At 40.3% G+C, this 27,436-nt stretch overlaps 1 protein-coding gene across 1 annotated transcript in view; it reads left to right on the forward strand.

The window, feature by feature from the left end:
- FBXL13 (F-box and leucine rich repeat protein 13) overlaps positions 1 to 27,436 on the forward strand; it is a gene marked incomplete at both ends in the record, with an annotated part of 242,481 nt that overhangs the window by 124,898 nt on the left and 90,147 nt on the right. Inside the window, 3 exons of the mRNA XM_080701187.1 lie at positions 126 to 178; positions 5,837 to 5,937; positions 20,045 to 20,174. Of these exons, the coding sequence (XP_080557313.1) occupies positions 126 to 178; positions 5,837 to 5,937; positions 20,045 to 20,174 (284 nt within the window). The remainder of the gene's footprint in view (positions 1 to 125; positions 179 to 5,836; positions 5,938 to 20,044; positions 20,175 to 27,436) is intronic.

The following is a 27,436-nucleotide window of genomic DNA, read 5'->3' on the forward strand; positions in this document are numbered from 1 at the left end:
TATTTAATAAAGTTATTACTAAATAACTTTATTAAAGTTTTATTTAATATTTAAAATTGTTTAAATGTTTAAATCTTAAACATTTATAATATGTTGTTTAGTGATATGTAACTTGTTTGATTTAGGTCACTGCAGAAACTTGCAAGAGTTGAATGTCTCTGACTGCACATCACTCACAGTGAGTATTAGCAGTTTATTTTAATGATTCATTCATTCATTCATTCATTCATTCATTTGTGGGTCTGGGGATGGAACCCAGGGGCATTTGACCTTCAAGCTACATCCTCTGCCCTATCTTTTTATTCTTTAATTTGAAACCAGGTCTCACTAAGTTGCGGAGGGCCTCACTAAGTAGCTGAGGCTGTCCGCGAACCGCAATCCTCTGGTCTCAGCCTCCCAAATGCTGGGATTACAAGCGTGCGCCACCACGCCCAACTAGCAGCTTATTTTAATGTTGTTATTGTAGATCCAGTCTTGTTACACTAGAGAGCCAGTATTCAGAGTAAATAGCTGTATGCATATTTAGGGCTGAATGTGGGAAAAAGCAAACTATATTAAACATTGGCAAGAAATGTTACTCCATCTGTACAAGGCTATTATTAATCTCATAGATGTACGCTCAGTGTTGAAGCCTCTGGCAAGTGGAAACTCTTTAAGGATTAAACAAAAATGAGCTGTATTTATGTTTCATGCATGTGTGTATGAGATACAAAAAACTGGGCCCCAGCAGAGATGATGGACTCATTTTAGTGGTGATAGGCTCGTGGCCATAGTTTTCAACCTCTGTGCCAAAGGAGATGGAAAAGAACATGTATATTTCTGGCTGCCTTTTTCCTGGTCCCTGTCTTCGGTATTTCCTTCTGCCCCAACCTGTCTTACACCCTGTGAGCACATGATGCTCTTTCTAAGGGGCCAGTGTTACCACTTCACTCCCATTTTCCGTCAACTATTCTCCTGATATCTACACTATTTGACAGTCAAAGCTCTTTACTATTACTGTACTTGGAAGCTCTGTGGTCTTGCCTCTGCCCCCTTTTCCAGCCTCATCTGCTCCGCTTCTACACACACGTTAAGTTTTAGTGACGACAAGCCAGAGTGCCCCGGCTGCTTGCACCACGCTGCTCTTTGTAGTGTTTTATTTGCGTGCTCTGTGCGCCTTGCTTGGAGCTCCTCTGCCCTTTCTTCTCAAGCAGTGCTTCTCTCACCTCCTTTACCTGGCTCCCAAGGTGAGGTTCACCACTGCTTCTCTGGGTTCCCCAGAACAAGTAATCCTAACCATAGGGTATTCGCCTCCTCCACTACTTTAAGAGTCCCAAAGGGCAGAGGAAGTACCATATTTTGTGTAATAGTCATAATAAGCACACAAAACACTGACTTTGACTTATAATAAAGATTCCATAATATTTAATGAATGCCACTGTGTGGATATGCCTCATAGGTGATGGGCAACACATGCCAAAACTCAAGATTCCATCTTGGGTTGACATCTCTGCAAAAACCTTAATTAACATTATAACATGAATAAGATCAACCTAAAGAGATGGCATGAGAAAAGGACTTAGGTTGAACCTGAGGAACACAGACTTTTAGAAGCCAGAAGATATTAAAAAGAAATATTAAAAGCTGGGCATGGTGGCACCTACTTGTAATCCCAGTACTTGGGAGGCTGAGACAGGAGGATCATAGGTTCTCAGCCAGCCTCAGCTACTTAGTGAGGCCCTCTGCAACTTAATGAGACCCTGTTTCAAAAAACAAAAAAGAATAAAAAATTGGGCTGTAAGTTTAGTTTGTCAGTAGAATACCCCTGGATTCAACTGCTAGCAACACACACACACACACACACACACACACACACACACAAGAAATATTAAGAGATGTAGGTTGGAAATGGAGAAGCATGACAAAACACAAGGGAGTAAAGCATTTCAGAAAGAAGAGGTCAAAACGAGCAGGCTAGAAAATGGCTGAGCGTCACTGCCTGCATTTGAGAACTAGAATGTGCTGGGTGATTTGCACTGGGATTGTTTCAGTGGGACGCTGGGGCAGAAATAGACTAGTGACAAGCTCTGGAGTGAATACTGAGACAGCGAGGCATTTGTCATCAACTGATGTCTCCAGAAAAGCGGCGAAGGGAGTAATGGCAGGAGACGAGCAGGAAAACAGAAGCGAGTTCATAGAAGCCGGGGAAACTCAGCTGAAGCAGCCAGTGGAGCACGTCTGAGGAGCTAGCCGGGCACAGAACCGAGAGCCTGACCGCAAAATGCCCTTCATCATGTGCCAGCTCCAGGACGAAGCCGAGCCCGCACAGGCGAGCAGACTTCATGGACGGCCTCTCCTGCGGCCCCCGGCCTGTTTTACACAGCCTCATCTTTACAGTTTTTTCTCTCAGATTTTTAGCCTATTTCAATACTAAGCCACCTAAAGTTCCCTGACCATGTCATACAGTTTGTGTCCTTGAATCTATTTTTCTATCTGCCCAAAAGATTACACCTTTCCTCCCCAACACCCGCATACCAACCTGGCTAACACTTATTCATTCTTTAGAACAGTCTAACTCTGTTGGGTCTTTCCATTAAAAAAAAAACAACAACAATATGTGGGGCCGGGCGTGATGGTGCACGCTTGTAATCCCTGCACTTGGGAGGCTGAGACAGGAGGATCGCACAGGTTCGAAGCCAGCCTCAGCTACGTAGTGAGGCTCTCAACTTAGTGAGACCCTGTTTCCAAATAAAATATAAAATAGGTCTGGGAGTATAGCCTGGAGGTAGAAAGCCTCTGGGTTCCATCCCCAGTACCACCAAAAAATAAATAAATAAATAAATAAATAAATTTTTAAAAATAAATAAAATAAAAAAACAATATGTGTGTATACACACACACAGTTTTATTGGTGCAATGTAATTATACATCATGATGAAATTCAAAGTAATACAAACACACACGCACACATTACACGGTATATTTCCTTTCAGATACCACTTCCTCCATTCACTTTTTTTTTTTTTTTTTTTTTTTGCAGGCCTGGGGATGGAACTCAGGGGCATTCGACCTCCAAGCTACACCCCCTGCCCTATTTTTTATTCTTTATTTTGAAATAGGGTCTCACTAAGTTGCAAAGGGCCTCACTAAGTAGCTGAGGCTGTCCACGAACCGTGATCCTCCTGTCTCAGCCTCCCAAATGCTGGGATTACAAGTGTGTGCCACCACACCCGGCTTCCATACACTTTTTAAAAATTGATTTTTTAGAAACAGCATTATAAACCAGGCATGGTGGAAACCTGGGAACATTTAATCTCAGGACATGGGAGGCTGAGACAGGAGGATTGCAGGTTTGAGGCCAGCATCAGCAACTTAGCAAGACCCCATTTCAAAATAAAAATAGGGCTGGGGGTATGGTTCAGAGGTAAAACACTCCTAGGTTTAATCCCCAGTATAACACAAAATAAATTAAATTAATGAATAAATAAATAACAACATTATAGGGATATAAATTTATGTTGCTATTGGTATTAAATTTACCCAAAGTGTATAATTTAGTGGTTGTTGTTATATTTAAAAATTTGTACAACAATCACCATAATAAATTATAGGACACTTTCCTCACTCCCAGAAGAACCCACACCCATTAATAGTCACCCCACATTTTATCCCAACCTCCTAGTCCCATACATTTCCATTCACTTTTTGATAGGATTAATTTATCCCTCTCCTGAATGTAAGCATTTATACATTCATTCTTATACATATATATGTATATATATGTATATATATGTATATATGTATATATGTATATATATACGTATACACATATATATACATATATATGTATATATATATGTATATACATATATTATATATATAAGATACAATATAGCCGGGCATGGTGGTGCGTGCTTGTAATCCCAGCGCTTGGGAGGCTGAGACAGGAGGATCACACAGGTTCGAAGCCAGCCTTAGCTACTTAGTGAGGCTCTCAGCAACTTAGTGAGACCCTGTTTCCAAATAAAGTATAAAAATAGGTCTGGGAGTATAGCTTAGAGGTAGAAAAGCCTCTGGGTTCCACCCCCAGTACCAAAAAAAAGATACAATATATAATATGATATATTTAGAAATAAGTATGTATGTAGCATATACATACATATATATTTATATACAGTATACATATCTTTTTAAAAGAAATAAGTATGTATGTAGCATATGCATACATATATATTTTATATACCTATCTTTTTTTTTAGAACTAAGAGCTCTTTGAAAATCCTCCTCCAGTGTGTTTTCCATAAAATCCACTCTTCCATTTTCACAGCAAAAAAAATTTTCCCAAGAGATGGAAGACATTATATGAATAAATAAAATATGTACATAAAAATACTAAAACTACCAGGACTTGGAAGAAACTCCTTACCACAATATCCATATGAAGCCTTTAAGTCAGTTGGCTCCTGTCCACCAGACCCATAGAGAACTGCTCTAGACCAGCCAGTCAAGCATCTTCAACGTGGCTCACACGTCAACACAAATGAGCTGTTTCTTTATGTTCAGAAGTGCCCCCAAGTAATGGAGGGATAGATAGACACCTCAGAGACCATATCAAAGAAAAATGTTGTATTTCCTCTGGTTGTACTTTTTCTCTACCAGCAAAGTGAACATGGGCTCCTTCATTAGGAAAGATTAAAATCTTTGCTACCACATTCTCCAGATGTCTGCCTGTGGTTCTAATGAGGTTGTTTGTCAGAAGGATCCGTTCTTTCTGTGGATATTTGTAGCATCTACCATATTAAGAATATTCTGTTAGGTGTTAGAGGGAATTTTAAGATGAACCAGTTTTTAGTATTTGCTCTCAGGGAGCTTCATTTTGGTACAAAAGTCAAAGACCACATTCTTAGAATTTGACTTTCTAATAGGACAGTCAAAACACAATGCCTTCTGCATTGAATTTGTAAACTTCAAAGTCTTGTCCAATTTTGGAATCTATAAAGGGCTGATAATTTTATCCAGCTACATTTTACTATTGTTTTTCTCTTTGAGACATAGATTGGGAGACAGGCTTGTATTTAAGGAGTTGGGCAATATTTAGTCAAAGACCTTTGATTTCTAAGCTTGTCTTATGAAATATATTACATTCAGAAGAATTTGAGTACTCTATGTTGTGGACAAATTCATTAAGCTATTCTGCAATGTGGGCATTCAAACATGGTTTTTATTTATGTGTTCAAACAGTTGGGGATTAAAGTTTGAGCTTTATTTATTTAACTTAATTTTGTGGTACTAGGGGTGGAACCCACAGGTGCTCTACCACTGAGCTTTTTTTTTTTTTTTTTGGTGGTACTGGGGTTCCTGGAAGCCCTTCTACCTCCAGGTTACACTCCCAGACCCATTTTTACATTTTTATTTGGAAACAGGGTCTCCTAAGCCAGCGTGTAGGGCTGGCTTCGAATCTGCGCGTTCCTCCTGTCTCTGCCTCCCAAGCGCGGGGATTACAAGCGTGCACCACTGAGCTTTAATTTATTTTTTATTTTGAAACAGGATCTCACCAAATGTCAAGGCTGACCTTGAACTTGAGATTCTCCGGCCTCAGCTTCCCAAGTAGCTGAGATTACAGGCATGCACAATTGTGCCGCAGCTGAGCACTGAGAACGGGAGTGATCTGTACTTGTTAGGATGTCCAAACTGCTCCAGACCCATTAGTTTCTATTGAATTTGATTCATTTGATGCCAAAAAATATGAAGAGGCCAAGTCCTTCGTATACTTGTCCAAGGGCAAAAAGATAGACAATGGAGAAAGGGCTAAGCCTACTTGGGTTTGATAGGATTCTTTTCTCTGTTTTTTATGCAGGATGAATCAATGAGGCACATTTCAGAAGGCTGTCCTGGAGTCCTGTATCTCAATCTATCGAACACAACTATCACCAACAGGACGATGAGACTCCTGCCAAGGTAACGCTTTTGCTATTTGTATTACACTGGAAGCAATAATGCTTTGCTTCACCCTAGTTGCTTTGGCATTCTCTGAAGGGCATTCTACATAAAAGCTACACCTCCAAGTGCTTTTTATTTTTTTGTTTTGAAACAGAATCTCACCACAGTGCTGAGGCTGGCCTTAAACCTATGATTCTCCTATCTCAGCCTCTCAAGTACTGTGCTTGCAGGCATGCACCTATATGAGATTATCAGATGAATCTATTCTTTCTGTAGAGATTTGTAGCACCTACCATGTTAAGAATATTCCATTAGGTGTTAGAGGGAATTTCAAGGTGAATCAGTTTTCATGACCTGCCCTCAGGGAGCTTCACTTTGGTACAGAAGTCAAATAGCATGTTCTTAGAATTTGCCTTTTTAATAGGACAGTCAAAACACAGTGCAGCACCCAGCTGGTACTGCTGTTCTGAGAAGGAGACTACTGCTGTCAAGGCCAATGCTGGTACCTGCTCTCCTCCCTTGGTGGCTGCACCTTGACCAGTGGTTTTCTGTCTTGGCCAGAGTTTCCATCATTTTTGTAGCAATGGGCCTAGTAACTTGAATTATACCTTAACTTTCTCTTTATGGTCTCCCTTCCTGGACACAGGAGCCTCACCCCAAGATTTCAGTTAGATATTTGAGACCTCTGTAAGAGAACCCCAACATCCTTCCTCCCTAGACCGTGCGCACAGCCATCCTAGACTCCCATCCCCATGCTCTGGCCACCTCTCCAGGCCCCTTCCACTCACAGGGAACCTCACACTATAGATTTCTAACTGTTCATGGACTGCTGACATCCCTGGGCATGAACATTGCTTCTCCACAGTCAGCACTTCTTTGGAAGAGAAGAGAAAAAACAGAAGGGTTGACTGAGTATTCAAATTTATTATAAGCCGGGCGTGGTGGTGCACGCTTGTAATCCCAGCATTCGGGAGGCTGAGACCAGAGGATCGCGGTTCGCGGACAGCCTCAGCTATCTAGTGAGGCCCTCTGCAACTCAGTGAGACCGAGTTTCAAAATAAAGAATAAAATATAGGGCAGGGGGTGTAGCTCGGAGGTCGAATGCCCCTGGGTTCCATCCCCAGACCCGCAAACCCCCCCACAAATTTATTATAAATTTTGATCATTCAATTATTATTTCTTTTCACTGTGCTAACTGTTCAGGAAAAGTGTATGATCCTATTGAGAGACATTCAGATTTGGCTTTGGAAAAACATTTCTTAAACTCTTGTGAAAGAATAAACTATATTAGAAAATATAACTTTTTGATCCTTTGAAAAATAGCAGTGAGACATTTGGAAAAGCTTAAACAGAAAATTCTGGGTGGTAATATTTTTTTTTCAGTCTTCTAACTCTACCCCCAAAGCCTCAAAAAGTACCACCATATTTTCTGTTTATCCTGTTAATTGAGCTGCAATATTTTGTTTAATCAAATATATGAAGACTTCCCTTTAAAATTTCTTATAATACTTTTAAACATAGTCTTTCCTCTTCTAGGCATTTAATAACATTTACTTTTTTATTTTATTATGTTTTGTTAATCAAATATATAATCAACCTAGAACTTATTTTAGTAGAAGAATGAAGCAAATATTCTGTACCAGCAGCCAATAAACAGTCCCTGTGTGGCTCAAGGCCTGCTTTTGTATGATTCACCAGTTAAGAATAGTTTTGCACATTTTAGTTATATTTATTTTTTGATACTAGGAATTGAATCCAGAGGCATTCTATCTGGGTGCTTCACCCCCAGCCCTTTGGAAACAGGGTCTTATACTAAGTTGATTAGGGTTTCCCTAAGTTGCTAAGACCTGAAATCCTCCTATCTCCTAAGTAATGGGATTACAGGCACTGTGACCATATTATATTTTAAAGGTTGTTAAACAGATAATCAGTTATATATCACTATTTGACTAAACCTTTTATCAAAGGATATGTGATTCTTCCTTATATATCTAAAAATTGCAAATAGGCAATAAGTTCCTAAAACACATCCTTTTCTAATATTTCTTTGCATGTTATTTTTTTTTTTTTTGGTGGTACTAGGGGTGGAACCCAGAGGCTTTCTACCTCCAGGCTATACTCCCAGACCTATTTTATATTTTATTTGGAAACAGGGTCTCACTAAGTAGCTGAGAGCCTCACTAAGCAGCTGAGGCTGGCTTCGAACCCGTGCGATCCTCCTGTCTCAGCCTCCCAAGCGCGGGGATTACAAGTGTGCGCCGCCACACCCGGCTGTTACTTTGTATCCTTGAGGTTATTTGTATTTCTGATAAAAATGCTTCAGGAGGTGTGTGCTGCCATGCAGCTCCTCCCAGCTCAGAGCTCGTTGACCTCCTGTTGGTAGATTAGAATTAGCCATTTGAGAATATTCTATCCAATGGAAAATGGTAAATACTACAAATCAGAGTTTGACTTACGGTTTTGTTGATTGTTTACACTCAAGAAAGTGATGGAAAAAAACAAAACAGATTAAGTTTAGTGTATTGTGCCTGTAGTCACACTATTGTTTCTAACCCACGAAATTGAAGTTATTATCTGATTCAGAAAGAGAAGGCATTTAGCCGGGCGTGGTGGCGCACGCTTGTAATCCCAGCATTTGGGAGACTGAGACCATAGGATCATGGTTCGTGGACAGCCTCAGCTACTTAGTGAGGCCCTCCACAATTTAGTGAGATACTGTTTCAAAATAAAGAATAAAAACTAGGGCAGGGGGTGAAGCTCAGAGGTCGAATGCCCCCGGGTTCCATCCCCAGACCCGCCAAAAAAAAAAAGAAAAAAAAAAAAGAAAGAAAAGGCACTCATGTCATTGATGGATAAGCCTGGATAGACATCTTTGTTTATCTAACTCATTAATGTAATGAATGTAATATATGAAAAAATTAACCTAATGGGATCTGTATGGAACTATACTCATTCCTCAATTGTAGCTCTTGATTGGCTGCCTACAGTTATGAGTTTGGTAAAAGTCAGTGAAAACATTGCGTGAGAATCATTTGGCCATAAAGAGGATTGTGTATCTCATTGTTGTTGTTGTTGTTGTTGTTGTGGTGGTGGTGGTGGTACTGGGGTTTCTGGAAGCCCTTCTACCTCCGGGCTACACTCCCAGACCTATTTTTACATTTTTATTTGGAAACAGGGTCTCCAAAGTCAGCGCGCGCGGCTGGCTTTGCAACTGCGCCACCACGCCTGGCATCTCATTGTTGTTTTTAAAATGGTACGTTATACAACCTTTTCATCTGTAAATTAGTAAGACATAAGTTTTCATAGAGTTATGGTTTGGATTTGGAAAGTTCCCCCAAAGGCTCATGTGTTGAAAGCATCTCCTACTAGAGTGTTTTCAGAGGTGAAATAATTGAATCAGGGCTCTAATCTCATCAATGAGCAAACCCACAGAAGGGTTAATAATTAGAATGGATTTACTGGGTGGTAACTTAGGCAGAAGGGGTGTGGCTAGAGGAGGTGGGTCACTGGGAGTGCGGCCCTGGGGACTACACCTGTCCCTGGTATTTCCCAGTCACTCTCTGCTTTTCAGCTGCCATGAAATGAACTGCTGTCCCCGCCACATGCTGTGCTATGATGACGTCTCCACGTCTCCGTGGAGTCAGCCACTGAGCCCAAATAAACCTTTACTGTGCTGTTTGTAGCACATAGTTTGGTCACAGCAACAGAGAAGCAAACTAAAACATTTAGTAAGCTTGCATACATTTATAAGCATTTATTTTTGGAGAGCCAGTTGCTAGAGGTTTACCAGTCAATTAATAACTAAAAATAAGCCAGGAACTGATTTATATGTTTACAATATCTCTCAGTATAATTCCATTTTATTCATATAGGTAATTTTTTTGAAGTCATTGCCACATATCTTTCAAGTTGTACTTGTGAATGGTAGCTTTTCTGATTGTGTTTCTTGCTTATTATTATTATTATTATTATTATTATTATTATGTGTGTGTGTGTGTGCGCGCGCGTGCTACTGAGGATGAAACCCAGGGGCATTCTACTTCCGAGCTACACCCCCAGCCCTATTCTTTATTCTTTATTTTGAAACAAGGTCTCACTGAGTTGCAAAAGACCTCCCTACCTAGCTGAGGCTGTCCACAAACCATGAACCTCCTGTCTCAGCCTCCCAAATGCTGAAATTATAAGCGTGCGCCACCAGGCCTAGCTTATTGATTTTTTTTTTTTTTTTTTGTACTGGGGTTCCTGGAAACCCTTCTACCTCCCGGCTACACTGCCAGACCTATTTTATATTTTTATTTGGAAACAGGGTCTCTTAAGCCAGCAGAAGCTGGCTTCGAAATTGTGCGATCCTCCTGTCTCAGCCTTCCAAGCGCAGGGATTACTAGCGTGTTCCACCATGCCCAGCTAAAGGGTTCCGCTAAGTTGCTGAAGGTCTCCGCTGGCCTCCATCCTCCTGTCTCCTGTCTCAGCCAAGCGCCAGGATGACAGGCGTGCGCCACCATGCCAGGCTTGATTATTATTATGATTATTATTTGTGTGTGTGTGTGTGTGTGTGTGTGTGTGTGGCACTGGGGTTCCTGGAAGCCCTTCTACCTCTGGGCTACACTCCCAGACCTATTTTTTTTTAAATATATTTTTATTTGGAAACAGGGTCTCTTAAGCCAGCGCGGCTGGCTTCAAACCTGCGCGATCCTCCTGTCTCCGCCTCCCAAGCGCGGGGGATTACAAGCCTGCGCCACCACGCCCGGTGAGGCTTGATTATTTTTTAATGGTATTTTTTTAACATGAGTATGAGGTGCAAGTATCTTTCTAAGCTTTCCTTTGAATAATTTAATTGATTTCCTTTTAAAAGAAAAAAAATTAGGGTTATGAAATTATTTCTAGTAAGAATTAGGACACGAGAATTTAGTAAGTATTATTTTCATATTCTAAGCAAACTAGTCTGTTTCCTTTTCTCTCTGACCCAATAATTATTTAGAGGAGAATTTTTTATTCCAAGTAGTTGACGTTTCTTTGATTAGACTTCTGTTTTTGATTATGCACTGCTGCCAAGAAATGTAGGCTGAATTATTTCTACTTTTTGGAACTTATTGAGATTTCTTGGTGGACTAGTTTATAATTAATTTTAGCAAATCATCCATGAATGCTTAAAACAGAGTTTCTTCTAGAGAACAAGATTCTGTGTGTATATGTGTGACACATAAAATTTCTTGATATAGTATAGTATATCACTGATATAGTAGTGGCCTATTGTAGTCAAACTTCTCTGTTTTGATGCTGTTTTATACATAAAGAGACTGATATATATCACATTTTATTGTAGAATATAGCATTTATTCACATAAAATAATATTCTTTTTCAGGTTGAGTTTTCTGTTATGAATTCTTTTTCATCTGCTATTAATATTGCCATTTTTTCTTTCTTTCTGCTTGTGCTTTTTGTAAAATTACATGATGTATCCCTGCATTTTTAACCTTTTTGTTACTAGGTCTTATTTTTGTCTCTTACATAGTTAACTTCTATTTTGTGTGTGTGTGTGGGGGGGGGTCTGGGGATGGAACCCAGGAGCATTCACCCTCTAAGCTATACCCTTTGCCCTGATTTTTATTCTTTACTTTGAAACAGGGTCTCACTAGGTTGCGGAGAGCCTCACTGAGTAGCTGAGGCTGTCCACGAACCGCAATATTCTGGTCTCAGCCTCCCAAATGCTGGGATTACAAGCGTGTGCCACCATGCCCAGCTAGTTAACTTCTATTTTTAAATATTTTCCTCTCTTTGTCTTTTGAAGAGACTAGTTTAAAAGATTAATATTTTTTGTCAAGATTGCAAAATTGAGTGGCTGGCCTTATTTTCTTATTTTGCTTTATGTTTTGATTTTTATGTGACTGTACTATACCCAGTGCTTCTGACTTTTTCTATATGAACTATATTATTTTTATAACATGAGGTATTTGAAAGGAATATACACATTCTGTTGTATATTCTAACTACTGGCTATTTGTGTATTTGTGGCTTTGGGTACCGAACCCAGGGGCACTCTACTACTGAGCTACATACACAGCCCTTTTTATTTTGAAACAGGTTCTCACCAAGTTTCCTGTGATCCTCCTGTCTCAGCCTCCCAAGTACTGGGATTGCAGGCATATACCACTACGTCCAGTTTATTTGTATGTTTTTTGTAATATGATTTAACATACATTTCTCTAATTATCAAAGATAAGATAAAATAATAACTTCTGACTCTATCTGTATTAAACAAGAGCTCTAATACACTTAATTTCCCTCTGCTTTTCCTTTGAACTTAAGACCTTTCACTCCCACTCCCCTGTATAAAAAATCCATGTCTGCTAATCATCTTTCCTCTTAGTGTTAATTTTTAGTGCTTTTATTTATTATTTGTGTAAGCCTACAGCACCCAGTATTCTCAGGTGGTCTCTCATCCAACTACTAACCAGGCCCAACCCTGCTTAGCTTCTGAGATCCAACGAGATTGGGCACATTCAGGGTGGCATAGCCGAAGTCTTTATTTACTATTTTAATCATATTTATAATGGTTATATAACCTTAACTAGTTTAGGCCATTCATTGGAGGACCTCACTTCAATTTTCTCGTTTTTAATTCTCATTTTGATTCGTCCTATGATAACTGTAGATATAATTTTTTAAAACATTTTCAGAAAAAGGTTCAGGAGTATTAGATTTTCAGCCATTGATCTCTGAAAATGCCTCTTATCTTGGAGGGTGAACAACTTCTCTTGGTGTAATTCATCACTTATTTTATTTTTAAAACTCTGCAGATGTTGCCATGTATACTTCAATATTTCAGGTTAAAAAGAAGTCTGAAACCAGCATGATTTTTGTTTCTTTGTGGGTAACCTATTTATTTCTGCCAGGATGCTTATAAAACTTCTTTTGTGTGAGAAATTAAAGATACTTTCAACCTTAATTGCCTTCTTTCAATTAATTTTTCCTGGAACATGGCAAACATTTTGAACATTAAAACTTAAGGGTTTTTCTTTTCTCAGCCAAGGAAGGCTTTTATCTTTTTAATGCTTCTTCTATTCGTTTGTTCAGGGCTTAAGAACCCTCTTTATTTTTAGATCAGATTGTGTTCGTGTTCTTCTCCCATCATTTTTATCTGCATATACATTTCCGTCAGCACATGGCCTTCTCTGTAGTGTTCAGCTTGTGTTCCAAAGACATCGGTCTTCTGGTAAATATTCCACACCTGACTCCAGTGGCGGGTAGAGGGAAGCTCTGATTTGTAGGGTTTACTGATTTCTGTGGCGTAAACAATCCCACTATGGTCAGTGTTGAGCCACCAACATGATGTCATTTTATGTGGACTTAGGGGAGAGGGGAGATATGAGTGGATATATAGAAAGACAGAGGACATTATAATATCCAAAATCCATACATGAGAATCTGAATGTACAAAATAGATGATTTGAAAGTAGTTTATATCACATTATCAAAATTTTAACATAGCCAGGCATGGTGGCCCATGCTTATAATCCCAGTACTTGGGAGGCCGAGAGAGGAGGATCACAGGTTTATGGCCAGCCTCCTCAGCTACTGAATGAGGCCCTCTGCAACTTAGTGAGACCCTGTTTCAAAATAAAGAATAAAAAATAGGTCTGGGAGTGTAGGTTGGAAGTAGAATGCCCTGTGTTCAACCTTCAGTACCGTACACACTCACACACACACAGAAAAAGTTTAAAACATTTTCCAATTATAATTTTATTTTTATTTGTTTATCATCATTATTATTTGGTACTGGGGGTCAAACCCAGGGGAACTCCACCACTGAGCTACATCCCCAGTTATTTTTATATTTTTTATTTGCGACAAGGTCTCACTAAGTTGCCCAGGCTGGCCTTGAGCCTGCGATCCCATCTTAGCTTCCCAAGTCACGGGGATTTTAGGTGTGCACCACCACGCCTGGTGCCAGTCATAGTTTTAGATAACTTTTTTCCTAAAGTTATTGTAATACTATATCCATGCATAACTTTACAGGGCTTTTATTTTATAAATGAAGCTATAGCTTCATTGAACAATAAATAGAAAAGTAGAGCCCTAAATAAGACTGGTGTTTTAGTTTTAACTCCAGGTTCTTGCCATTAAAAGAACATGCCGAATAAATGCTACTTGATACTGATGTTTTTTGTTATATGGAAGAAACTTAGAACTATCTATGACAAAAATATATTTCTTAGTAAGTCTCTATTTTTCGCTGTTTTCCATTGTTTCAAACATGCTTGGGTATGCAAAAGTGTTCTTTAAGCTATAAATAACCAGAGAAATGTTGGTTGTTGCTGCAGTCGTTCCCTTTTCATGGCCTTTAATACTTCTTTCTTCTTTCCAAAGAAATCATTTGCCAGAAAAGAAAATAATTGCTTCTCCTTGACAACACTGATTTGCCAGCTTTTTCTTTGAATATTTTCCCTCACGTCTTTGGGGACCTGCTCCAGAGCTGCCACAACTCATACCCATCCCAGGAAGTTATTTGCTTCTATTATTTCCTGAATTCAACCCCTGCTGTTACCACGGTCTTGGTGGCGCTCTCGGCTCCTTATTTGGCACAGCATCCTGCTGGTTCCAGTGTGGTTTTTATTCTCTGTCTCTTGCCACAGGAAAGATGGTCCAGGAACAATTTTCTTATCTTCTTTAGAGTCTTCCCTGACATCCTTTGACATTAGCCCAACAAACTTACCTGCCCAGGTTGCACAAGAGAAGCCCTGCACGCTGGCCATCTGACTGCTGCGTGCCTTGCCTTCTCCGTAGCTGGAAAGCCCTTCTGCTTCTTTTTGCTAACCCTCAGCCTTTCACACCTCCAGTCATGTCATCTGCCAGAAGTATCGTGTTCCCTCTCTTCTCTGCATTCTGACATCATTCGTGTATTTACTACGTACTGACCAACTACAATGTACAAAGCCTTCCAGGAAGGCAGCTTGGAGTAAAGCCATTATGATCTGTGTTCTTCTTCTTTTCTTCCTCCCCCTCCTCCTCCCCCTCCCCCTCCTCCTCCTCCTCCTCCTCCTCCTCCTCCTCCTCCTCCTCCTCCTCCTCCTCCATTATTATTAGGTACTGGGAATTGAACCAGGGGCTACACTCCCAGCCCTATTTTATTTTTATTTTGAAACAGGTTCTCACTAAGTTAATGAGGTCCTCACTAAGTTGCTAAGGTTGGTTTGAAATCTGCAGTCCTCCTTTCCCAGCCACCTACACACTGGGATTACAGATGTGTACTACCATACCCAGATTTTTATTTCTTTTTTTTTTCTCTTCTCTTCTCTTCTCTTGTCTTCTCTCTCTCTCCCTCCCTCTCCCTCTCTCTCTCTCTCTCTCTCTCTCTCTCTCCCTCCCTTCCTCCCTCTCCCCCTCCCCCTCCCCCTCCCCCTCCCTCTCCCTCTCCCTCTCCCTCTCCCTCTCCCTCTCCCTCTCCTTCTCTCTTTGTGACACTGTGGATGGAACCCAGGGCATTCTACTTCTGAGCTACACCCCCAGTCCTATTTTTTTTTAATTTTTATTTAGAAACAGGGTCTCACTCAGTTGCAAAGGGCTTCACTAAGTAGTTGAGGCTGTCCATGAACTGTGATCCTCCTGTCTCAGCCTCCCAAGTACTGGGATCACCATCTGTGCCGCCACTGCCCATCTGGCTTGTACATTTCTTGTCCTCAGGGACTATGGAGTCCTTCCAGTGCCCACGAAAGTGGAACAGACAGAGCAGCTGTTGTCCTGACTGGAAATTTCAAGCTCACCCCACAAATAGAAGGTCACATCACTTCACGCAGATTTTCTGCAGAATTCTACTTCCTGAATCTGCCTCCATGAAATTAAAGGCCCAACTACTCAAAAGAATCTACCTGCAAATTCCCTCTTTTACACGTGGAGCCTTGTCTTGGTTATTTTTAAGAGACTTTTTCATTAAAATACACAACTCTACATTCCCTTCTAGTAGTATCTACCTCAGGTGTTGGAAATCTAATACACAGAATTCTCAATTCTTCATTGGGAACAAAGCCAAAAGAAAGGAGAAAAAAGTATAATCTTTGTGGTTTCCTTAAGAATTGTAATTTCTTAAATATTATAGTAGTCGCAGAAAAATAAATAAATCACAACAAGAAAACCCATCCCCAATAAGAAATACTTATCAAATATTTAGGGTAAGATAAAAACAGTCAGGAAACATTGTCAAGAATTGTCAAGTTGTCTCTGTGCTGAGAAAATGACAAACCAGATCTTGCTCATGTAGGAGACACATTTCTTTGCCAAAATTCTCAAAAAACAGTATCAGCATTGCATAAAATTTGCCAAGTATGAGTTCATCGGTAACTGATACTTTCCCATCTCCAGCAGCTTTAAGTCTGCAGCACTGTAAATCCCTAGAAAGGCCCATACGGCCACTCAGGACTCCTGCTCTTTGCTTTCAAACTCATGATGGTTCCCATGAGGTTCCACTTTGAAGAGAGCCATCCAGAGCCTTTCAACCCAGGAGTTGTCTAATAAACAGCTCTTTGGTCTGAACCAAAGATTCTTAACCTGAGGGTCAGTGAACTCCTTGAAGGGGACCAGGGATGAAATTCGTGGGCTCCACAAATTTTAATGGGAGAAAAAATACTTTCAGTAGGCTCTAACTGAAATGTAGGTAAAAATAAAAGTAGTATTGCTGGGTGTGGTGGGGCACACTTGAAATTCCAGCATTTGGGAGGCTGAGACTGGAGGATGGCTGTTCATGGCCTCAGCTACTTAGTGAGGCCCTTTGCAACTCAGTGAGACCCTGTTTCAAAAAAATAATAATAAAAAATAAAAAGATTTAAAAAATAGGGCTGGGGGTGTAGCTTGGAGGTACAATACTCCTGGGTTCCATCCCCAGTACCGCAAAAAAATAAAAAATAAAAAAATAAAAAAAGAGCTCTTGGGCCTTTTTGCACATATAAGTTACAAATATATTCTTGTCACATTACAGTTGTCACATATATATTTATATATTTTAAAATGTCATTGACACCCATCACTATTTCACAATCATGGTAGCTATTAGAACTATCACTAGATCTTTTTATTTAATATGTTGGTAAAGAAATATATATATATATATATATATATATATATATATATATATATTACTATTCTCATTTTGTTTTAAAATACTTTGATCATTATATATTGCAGTACAATTGGCTACCTTTATAATATATATATATATATATATATATATATATATATATATATTTAAAAACATTTTGACATTTTGCTAGCTGGGTGCAGTGGCACACACCTATAATTCCAACTTAGTGAGACCTTATTTCAAAATAACAAATAAAATAGAGCCAGGGATACAGCTTAGAGGTAGAATGGCCCTGGGTTAAATCCCCAGTACCAAAAATAAAAACTAAAATCCAAACATCATGTTAAGGAAAGATCTGCAAACTTCACCAGACTGCCAGCAATATCTAGGACATTAAAAAGACAAGATTAATAGCCTCTTGCTCAGTTCTCTATTCTTATTTTTGGTACAAACTGATCACATGGATTTATTTATTTTTTATTTTTTTTATTTATTTATTTTTGGTGGTACTGGGGTTCCTGGAAGCCCTTCTACCTCCGGGCTACACTCCCAGACCTATTTTTTACATTTTTTCATTTTGGAAACAGGGTCTCCTAAACCAGCGCGCGCGGCTGGCTTCGAACCTGCGCGATCCTCCTGTTTCTGCCTCCCAAGCGCGGGGATTACAAGTGTGCGCCACCACGCCCGGCGATCACATGGATTTAAAGACAAAGAACACCTTGGGCCAGAGTGTGGACCTAGTGTGATGTCCCCCAAACTCCTGGGACTATCTGTATTCTTGTCCGATGAGTACCCATTCCATTAAATGAAACAAAAGTACCAACTCCATAATAACAATCCCTCTGTTGTTATTATTTGGGATACTAGCAGCAATCATTTTATATATTCTTAAAGCTTCTATAGTGTCCTTCTGATTTTGTCAAAAATACCTTCAAGATTATATTATTTTATGTGTTATTTAATTGTTACACCTCTAAAGGAAAAGAGCAGATGGAATTACATCCGTGTTATAGATAAAGGAAATTGAGGGTCAGAAAAGCTGGAAGCCCCACAGTTGGTCAGGGTTAAAAAGAAAAAAGATGAAATTATTATCTCCATTTAGCAGATGACGACACAATCTCTGAGAGGTTAGGGAAGTTGCAGTCAGGGTCAGGACTAGGATTGGAATCCAGTTTGGTCAGATTCCAAAACTTGAGTATTTTTTATGGTGTCTGCTGCCCCCCTGACTACCTTCTCCAAATTAGATAACTGAAGGGATGTTAGAAATAGCACCTCCAGCTGAGCGTGGTGACAGATAGCTTGTAATCCTAGTACTCAGGAGGCTGAGACAGGAGGATTAGAGGTTCAAAGCTAGCTTCGGCAACGTAGCGAGGCTCTCAGCAAGTAACTTGTTGAGACCAGCTCTCCGCAACCTGGTGAGACCCTGTTTCCAAGTAAAGAAATAAAATCAGGAGCTGGGGGTGTAGCTCGGAGATAGAAAGTTTCTGGGTTCAATCCCCAGCACCCAAAAAATAGAAAAGAAAGAAAAGAAAAAAAGTAAAGAAATAACGCCTCCAACTCCTACCCCAAGAAAATCATTCTTGACTCTTTTGAATCGTGGGGTAACCTCAAGTGGAGAGAAAGAGAAAACATTTCCAAGCATCATTGCTGAGTCTACTGGGGGCTCCAGGGAGAGGGGTGTGTTTTAGGACAGTGGTTCATATGCGCTCTCTCTCTCTCTCTCTCGCTCTCTCTCTCCCTCTCCCTCTTTCTCTCTCTCCTTCTCCCTCTCCCTCTCTCTCTCCCTCTCTCTGGCCCTGCCCACCACCACTGCTGTCCAAAGGCTCCCCCCCTCTGTCCTGCAGAACCTCATGTACACAGCCGTTCCCAGAGGAGAACGAGTGTTCTCAATCAAATAATTCGCTATGGAATAGGAATCATTATATCATGTCCATGTGTTTTTCAAATTTTAGGACTAACTGATTAATGGTCAATGTTTGCATATTTTATTTCCCACTCTCGGGAAGGCAGACCTTATGAAACTTAATTGTAAGCTTCTAAGGGGCAGAAGCACTTTCTCCCCACTCGCCATTCTTCTTGCTTTCTCACTTGCTGCTAAACTTGGTGTCAGACTGTTGCTGCTAAACTATTGCTCTTATGCAAACCAAGAGCTTGTTGTTAATTGCACTCTGCGTGCAGGCAGTAGTGGGAGTCCTTGCACTTTAGAAGTACACCAGGCTAAGAAGGGCTTGGAAAGGTGTCCACAGAGCGTCCTCAAAATGCAAGCCCCTGCGGGTGGCGTGGGCTCCTGCTGCTCCCTCTCTCTTTCCTGGAGGCTCTCCTCTTGATCCTTGTGGTAATGCCCTATTTCAGCTGTTCCAGCTTTGAGACCGGGAGCCTCTGATGTTGTTTTATTCTTACGGGTTGCCTAAACATTTGTAGGCTTTTCCTAACCCACGTTTAAGCTCTATATAGTAGTTCTCTTTTTTATCTTTAACAATGAAACTTCGTTACTTACAAAATCAGGCATACTGAAATCTTTTTTTCAAGCCATTTACTTATCAAATCCATCTAAAGAGCCTGCTGCATTTCCTTTCTTTTTTGCTTGCTTTCTGCCCTAAATCTGCAGTTTCCCAGAACAGTTAATTTCCATTATAAAAAAGTTTGTCTTTCTAGACATTTTCCACATTAATTTGGTGCCTCAAAGCTAAAACCTAAAAAAAATAAAGTAAACCCTTACTTGGTTCTCAGAAACAAACTCCCAAACAATAGGAATGTGAGCCCCTTCCTCTCCCCCTCCAAAAAAAAAACCCTCATCCCAATCTCTTTTCTTAAAAATCTAATCAAGTATTTTAACTTTTTTCACTTGTAATATAATTGTGCATTATCTGATATGCTACTAAAATTTCCATTATTTAATAGAGAATTCATGATAAAGTTAAACTGTTGAACATCTGCAAGGAGAAAAGATTAGTGCACAGAATTAGTCCTCTTTGTCATAGTGGTAAAGAAAGATGTGAGAACAACTCAAGTCTAATCACTTTCCCCGCTCTCCTCTCGCCCTGTCTTTGCAGACACTTCCACAACTTACAGAATCTTAGCTTGGCTTACTGCCGAAGGTTCACAGACAAAGGATTACAGTACCTGAATTTAGGGAACGGATGCCACAAGCTCATCTATCTGGACATTTCCGGCTGCATTCAGGTTTGCTTTTCAGCCTTCTCTTCCCTGCAGCGGACGGGCGCAGACTGCTCCGGAGATCGGCTGCATCCAGCCCTCATGTTATACTAATGCTGTGCGGGACCCGGGCACACTTCTCAGAGGTTTTAAGTTACATGGCCACAGCTGCTTAAAGGTTCCCCAGCATCGCTACTATAGGCTCCTGGCTTCCTTCCACTGGAGTGTCACAGCGACACACGGGCAGAGCTCATTGGATGATTCAACAGACCCCCCTGTGGCACGGTTCCAAGACCAGAGTCCAAATCTTGACAACTTTAGATTTGCTTCAGAGATACAAACAAAGGAAGCCCTTCTGGAGGAAGTTTGCACAGGGTTCCTGAAAAGCTCCAACGTGGGCTTATTATTATTATTATTATTATTATTATTATTAGGAGGAGGAGGGGAATGCTACAAGTGATCAATGTGAGAAGGAAATAGCACACGACAACGATTGTAATTTTAAAAATTGCATTACATTCTTGGGACCTGTGTGGGGAAATTAAGTTTGAGGGAATAAAATTAGGAAATTTGGGCAAAAAGTAGGGTAAAGTTGTGGAGGAGGGAGCATGGTGCTTTAGATGTAGTTGCTGCTTCGTTGACAGTTTCTTCTGCTCTCATTTAAGCCATAATTCTTTCAACTTATCTCCCCCCCCTTCGTCCTCCTCCTCCTCCTCCTCCTCCTCCCTCTTCTTCTTTTTCTTTCTCTCTCTCTCTCTCTCTCTCTCTCTCTCTCTCTCTCTCTCTCTCGGTACTGAGGACTGAACCCAGGGGCATTCTACCTATTCTACACCTCCATCCTTTTTATTCTTTCTTTTCTTTTCTTTTTTTTTTTTGCGGGTCTGGGGATGGAACGCAGGGCCATTTGACCTCTGAGCCACACCCCCTGCCTTATTTTTATTCTTTATTTTGAAACAGGGTCTCACTAAGTTGCGAAGGGCCTCACTAAGTAGCTGAGGCTGTCTGCGAACCATGATCCTCCAGTTTCAGCCTCCTGAATGCTGGGATTACAAGCGTGCACCACCACGCCTGGCTTATTCTTTATTTTGAAACAGGCTTTTGCTATGTTGCTGAGGGCCTTGCTGAATTGCTGAGGCTAGCCTCGAACCTATAATCCTCCTGTCTCAGCCTCCCAAGCACTGGGATTACTAGTGCGTGCCACCACACCCAGCTTGTTGGTTTATATACTTTTATTAGTGCATTGTGATTGTATATCATGATGAGGTTTAGGGTGATAGAAACATACCTGCACACAGCGCCTGGTGTTTTCCTTATCACAGCGTTTCTATGTGAATAACAAAATAGCAGAGGTGAGAACTCACTGCTGTATTTGTAGTCACCACGACTGAGTTTTTGCTATATGCCATGCTCTGTGCTGAATGCTGGACACCAGATTTCCTCCCATGCAATGTGGTATAGTATGTGGAAGGTTTAAAATAGAGTAAGGGAGTTTAGGAGAGAGGTAAAAACACCAACCGGGTTATCAGAGACCGCTGCTTTATTCGGCCCCAACCCCAGCACCCTCCGGGAGTCAGCTAGCCATGGGGGAAGGGACCGACAGGCCACGTATCTGGAGAGTTGCGCATAGTCCTGATGGGCTGGCTGAGTCACATGGCAGATCGGAGGCACCGATGTTTTATAGGCATGCTGATTCTCTTGCGACATCTACCGTCTCATGATATTTGGAGTCTCGAGGAACCTGGATTCTCACAATACCTCCACTTCTGGCTTCTGGGGTTCCGCCTCCTGTTCCCGCTGTGAGATCACGTGGGGGAGGGACCCAACTTATCAGTATGTATTTATTAAGCCCACTTAAAGATAGAGACCAAGAGCCGGGCATGGTGGCGCACGCTTGTAATCCCAGCATTCGGGAGGCTGAGACCTGGAGGATCGCAGTTCGCGGACAGCCTCAGCTACTTAGTGACGCCCTCTGCAACTCAGTGAGACCCGGTTTCAAAATGAAGAATAAAAAATAGGGCAGGGGGTGTAGCTCAGAGGTCAAATGCCCCTGGGTTCCATCCCCAGACCCGCAAAAAAAAAAAAAAAATAGAGACCAAGACCCAGGGTGGTTGGATAAATTGCACAAAGTTGCACAGCTGGTAGAAGCATGTGCAGCTGACACAGTAATAAGCCACAGTCGATGGGCATCAGGACAGCAGATGGTAGGGTAGGTGGAAAACACAGGAGCAGCATGGGTTTCTTCTCAAAGTTCTCTTCTTAACATTTTATTTATTTATTTTTTATTGGTACATTGTAGTCATACATCTTAATGGGGTACAAGATGGTGGAGACACACATGCACACATCACCCAATTAGCCCCTACCTAATTCCTGCCCCATTCCCTCCCTCTCCCTTCTTCTCACGTTTGGCTTAGTGATTGATATTGATATGTCTGTTAATGTACCTCATGTGCATTAGAGAATTTCCCCGTCCCATCCACTCAGTTAGGTCGCCTTATTTGTTTGTATCTCCTTCTTCGTCTAGAGTTCCTCCTGTGACCCATTTTCTCCCTATCTTCCGCATATTAGGGAGACCATCCGATTTCTTATTTATTGTGACTGACATAATGTCCTCCAGTTCCATCCATTTCTCTGTAAATTATGTAACTGTGTTTTTCTTTATGGCTGAGTAAAATTCCACTGTGTACATATCCCATTGTTTTGTAATCCAGAGTTCTCTAGTGGAAGGAAGTCTTATCTAGTCACCAGCTCTGCCAGACTGTGGTTTCCTGATGCAGTAGGCATAGGGGAGAGAAGAGAGGAGTCTAAGCCAGGGCTAAAAATATCTAGCCTACCTTTATCTAGTTTGCTAAATATTAACACTTTAGGACAACCTTAACATGCCCCTCAGTTTGACTGAACTTTAAATAGACTTCTTCCTGACTCTAAGCCACTGGCCTCCCTTTTCTTAGAGCATTTCCTTTAAAAACTTGGAGTCGTACATTCTTTCTGGGCCTTCTTTGAAATGTAAATCTTCTTTAAACAGTTTCTTACTGGTTTCCCGGCCCAGGAATGTCTTCCTCAAGTACTCTGGAGCTATCCTTTTGGTAAATAACCATCAAGGAAGATAGTACCATGTCTTCCATTTTCTGTGAGAGGGTAGGAGCCTATTTATTTATTTATTTATTTATTTATTTATTTATTTATTTATTTTTTGGTGGTACTGGGGTTCCTGGAAACCCTTTTCCCGGCTACACTTCCAGACCTATTTTATATATTTTTTAAAATTTGTAAACAGGGTCTCTTAAGCCAGTGAGGCTGGCTTCAAATCTGCAGGATCCTCAGGTCTCCGCCTCCCACGGGGATTACAAGCGTGCGCCACCGGCAGGAGCCTAATTTTGAAGGGCAGTAATTAGCAAGAGCAGATGGCTGAAACACAGAGAAAAATATTTGCAGGTTCAGAGATAACTTAATGTGCTTGACAAATCCTGTTGATCAGACTACTACCCCAGTGGTAAATCTTCCAGTGCTTAAAAACTCTGCCACAGTTGGGTACAGTGTAATGGTGCATGCCTGTAATCCCAGTACTTGAGAAGCTGAGACAGGAGAATTTGCAGGTCTCAGGCCAGCCTTAGCAACCTCGCAAAACCCTCAGCAACTCAGTAAGATCCGTTTCAAAACAAAAAAAGAAGATAGGACTGGAGGGTGCACCTTAGAGGTAGAATGGCCCTGGGCTCAATCTCTAGTACTAAAAACAACAACAAAGCTCTTACAGTATGACTTACTCTCTTTGTTCTTTTTTGTCTCAACAAGATAATTATTGTAGCAACACAAACACACACGTGCACACACATCCTAGAGATAATCTCAGATAAAGTAAAGTTAAATCAAAGGTTTCACATCTGGATGCACTGCCCAGATGTGCATGCAAAGCATAAATAATTTGTCTTTAAAGTTTGAGCCAATATTTACAATTGTGGAGTTTTCACGCACCTGCACACACAAATCTAGATCTTTTTTTTTTTAATACACATGGAAAACCCAGCGACTCTGGGCCTGCATGGCCATATGACAACCAAAAGCTGGAGATGAGCCAGCCTCACCCCCTGGAGATGGAGCCCACTCACCTGGCTCAGTTTGCAACCCGCTCATCCACTCAGTAAAAGCCAGGCAGGCGTTTGCCCTGCACTGCAACTACTTAATTCACTGCCCGCCTGGTCTTAGTCAGTGTTTAGGTTTGGTCTAAATGCATAAAGAATAGATTTTTCCCCTAATTATTTCTTAATTTACAAAATTAGTATTCCATATCATGAGGCAAAACTATGTTCATGGTTTTCATTCATCATTCTTGTGTTTCTATTTGATCAGTAACTTTATAGAGACTTAACTCAAGGTGCCAGGCCCTGTTTCAGGCACTAGGAATTGAGCCATTTGCACTTTAGTCCCTTTTAGACACACCAGAAGTAAGAAATAGACCAGTTTGAACCACACGAATCTTAGTAATGGCTGCTTCTGCAGTTTCACAAAGAACTGGTGAAGCTTGTATGTTACTGCTTCAAGTAACAGTTAAAGTCCTTTGAAGGGCACCGTCTACTTCCCCAGCTCTGATTTCAAAAGAATTAGATGATTTACAAATATTTTTTTTCCCCCTGTGTTACTGGAGTTCCTGGAAGCCCATCTACCTCTGGGCTACACTCCCAGACCCATTTTTATATTTTTATTTGGAAACAGGGTCTCTTAAGCCAGCGCGGCTGGCTTCGAACCTGCTCGATCCTTCTGTCTCCGCCTCCCAAGTGTGGGGATTACAAGCGTGTGCCACCACACCTGGCTTTTACAAATCTTTAAGAAATTTAATCTTTATAGAGATTCTATCTTAGAAATTAAGATCTATTTTCTAAGCTTGAAATTTTGTACTAGGAAGTTAAGTGTTAATATATTTAGCCAAGAAAAAAAGTCCTAATGAGACAAAAAGACTTGAGATAGGCCCTTACACCTAAATGCTTTTGACTGGGGTTTGTTGAATGCCTACTATATCCCAGGCACTAAGGTCGCTAAAACAGCACCCCTGCCTCTCAGGAGCTTTGGATTAACATAAACAAAATATGCCAAGGGTAAAACTTCAATGCAGTCACTACTGCTGCCTGGGAAAAAAGGAAATAGTATTTATACAATATTTTGAATGAATCATAACCATACTTGTCAGAAAAATAGAGAGATGATGGAGAACTGCAATGAAAAATGAAAATCAATTACACATGTGTTAAACATAGTCTTCATACTTTGAGTATTGGGTAAATGCTCGAAGTACATTAAGAGTGTGACTAGTTTTCTAATAAATACCAGAACTGCACCTGCACGCTGTCATCCTTGGTGTGGTGAGACGGTCTCTTGCTCATCGTTTTCTCCTCCAAAAAGCCTCTTCCCACACTTGGCCCCAGGTCAGAGCAAAGACCCTCTGGTGAGCTCTTCATTAACTATAGCAAACCTCTAGCCTTATGCTTGGCACTTTGAATTATCATCATTAAATATATATATATATATATATATATATATATATTTGTAAATATCTTTGAACCAGTGTGGCAGTGCATACCTGTAATCCTAGTACATGGGAGGCTGAGACAGGAGGATCACAGGTTTGTGGCTGGCCTCAGCAACTTAGTGAGACCCTGTTTTAAAAATAAAAACAGCCGGGCGTGGTGGCTCACTCTTGTAATCCCCGTGCTTGGGAGTCGGAGACAGGAGGATTGCGCAGGTTCGAAGCCAGCTGTACTGGCTTAAGATACCCTGTTTCCAAATAAAAATATAAAAATGAGTCTGGGAGTGTAGCCCAGAGGTAGAAGGGTTTCCAGGAACCCCAGTACCACCAAAAAACCAAAATAAATAAATAAATAAATAAATACAAATTAGGGCTAGGGTTGTGGCTCAGAGGTGGATTCCCTGGAGTTCAAGCCTCAGTACCTCCCTACACACATATATAATATGTAGATTTGATTTTGATATTTTTTTACTTATCATATGTTAACTGTATAAAAAGTAAAAAATTTAAAAATTACTTGAAATTTCACCACTGAGAAATAATAAGTGCTTTTAGTGTTTTAGAGCATAGCTTTATATATTTACCCTATGTACGTCTATACCTCTTTTAAATTAAAATGTATTTTATAATATTAAGATCTTTCATTTAATGTTATATATACTGTACATGTTCCTATAACTTATTTTTACTATTTGTATAGTATTCTATTATATTAAAATATAAAAATTTTATTTTTTTATTGGTGCATTGTAGTCATACATCTCAATGTGGTACAAGATGGTGGAGACATACATGCACACATCACCCAAACAGCCTTTACCCAATTCCCACTTCATTCCCTCTCCCTCTCTCCTTTTTGTGTTTGTTAAAATATAAAAATTTTAAACCATTTATTATTGCCCATCCATTTTCACAATTATAAATAAACTGTGATGAATATTTTTATAATCATACCTTTGTGTCCCCTCTGCAATTTTTGGTATACATTTTCAAAAATAAAATTGTCAAAAGATATATATATATATATATTATATATATATTTTTTTTTTTTTATGGTACTGGGGGTGGAACCCAGAGGCTTTCTACCTTCAGGCTATACTCCCAGACCTATTTTTTATATTTTATTTGGAAACAGGGTCGCACTAAGTTGCTGAGAGCCTCACTAAAATAGCTGAGGCTGGGTTTAAATCTGTGTGATCCTCCTGTTTCAGTCTCCCAAGTGTGGGGATTACTAGTGTGCACCACCACACCTGGTGTCAAAGGATATATTTTTAAGACATCTATACTTTTCAATTCTTACCATTAATATAAAATAATATTTGGTATCTTTATAATCTAAAAAAACTTTTATCAGTTTGACACTGAACATGATATTGTATATTTTTAATTTGCATGTGTTTTAATTAATTTATTTGCTTTAATTTGCATTTTTTGTGCTTAAATGATATGCAGTACTTAAGTACTTGTTGAATGACAGTGACATTATCCCAGGCTACCATTGTTAAAACATTCTTTAAATTAATTAAAAATTTTCTTTCAGTGTCTGAGCACAAAATTTTTTGAATAAGGAGGGAAAAAATTAACAAATCCTGATTTTGTTCATAGTCAGTTGAACATATTTAACTCATTTCCTATACCAAAAAAAAATTAAAACCAAACTTAAACACAATGTGGGAAGACCTGTTGGAGAACATGCAGTGATTTCACCACATAAAGAGAGCACCCCTTGGGCGTGGTGGCGCATGCTTGTAATCCCTGCACTGAGGAGGCG

This window comes from Muscardinus avellanarius (genome assembly GCF_963383645.1).
Source record: "Muscardinus avellanarius genome assembly, chromosome: 9".
Taxonomy (NCBI): Eukaryota; Metazoa; Chordata; class Mammalia; order Rodentia; family Gliridae; genus Muscardinus; species Muscardinus avellanarius.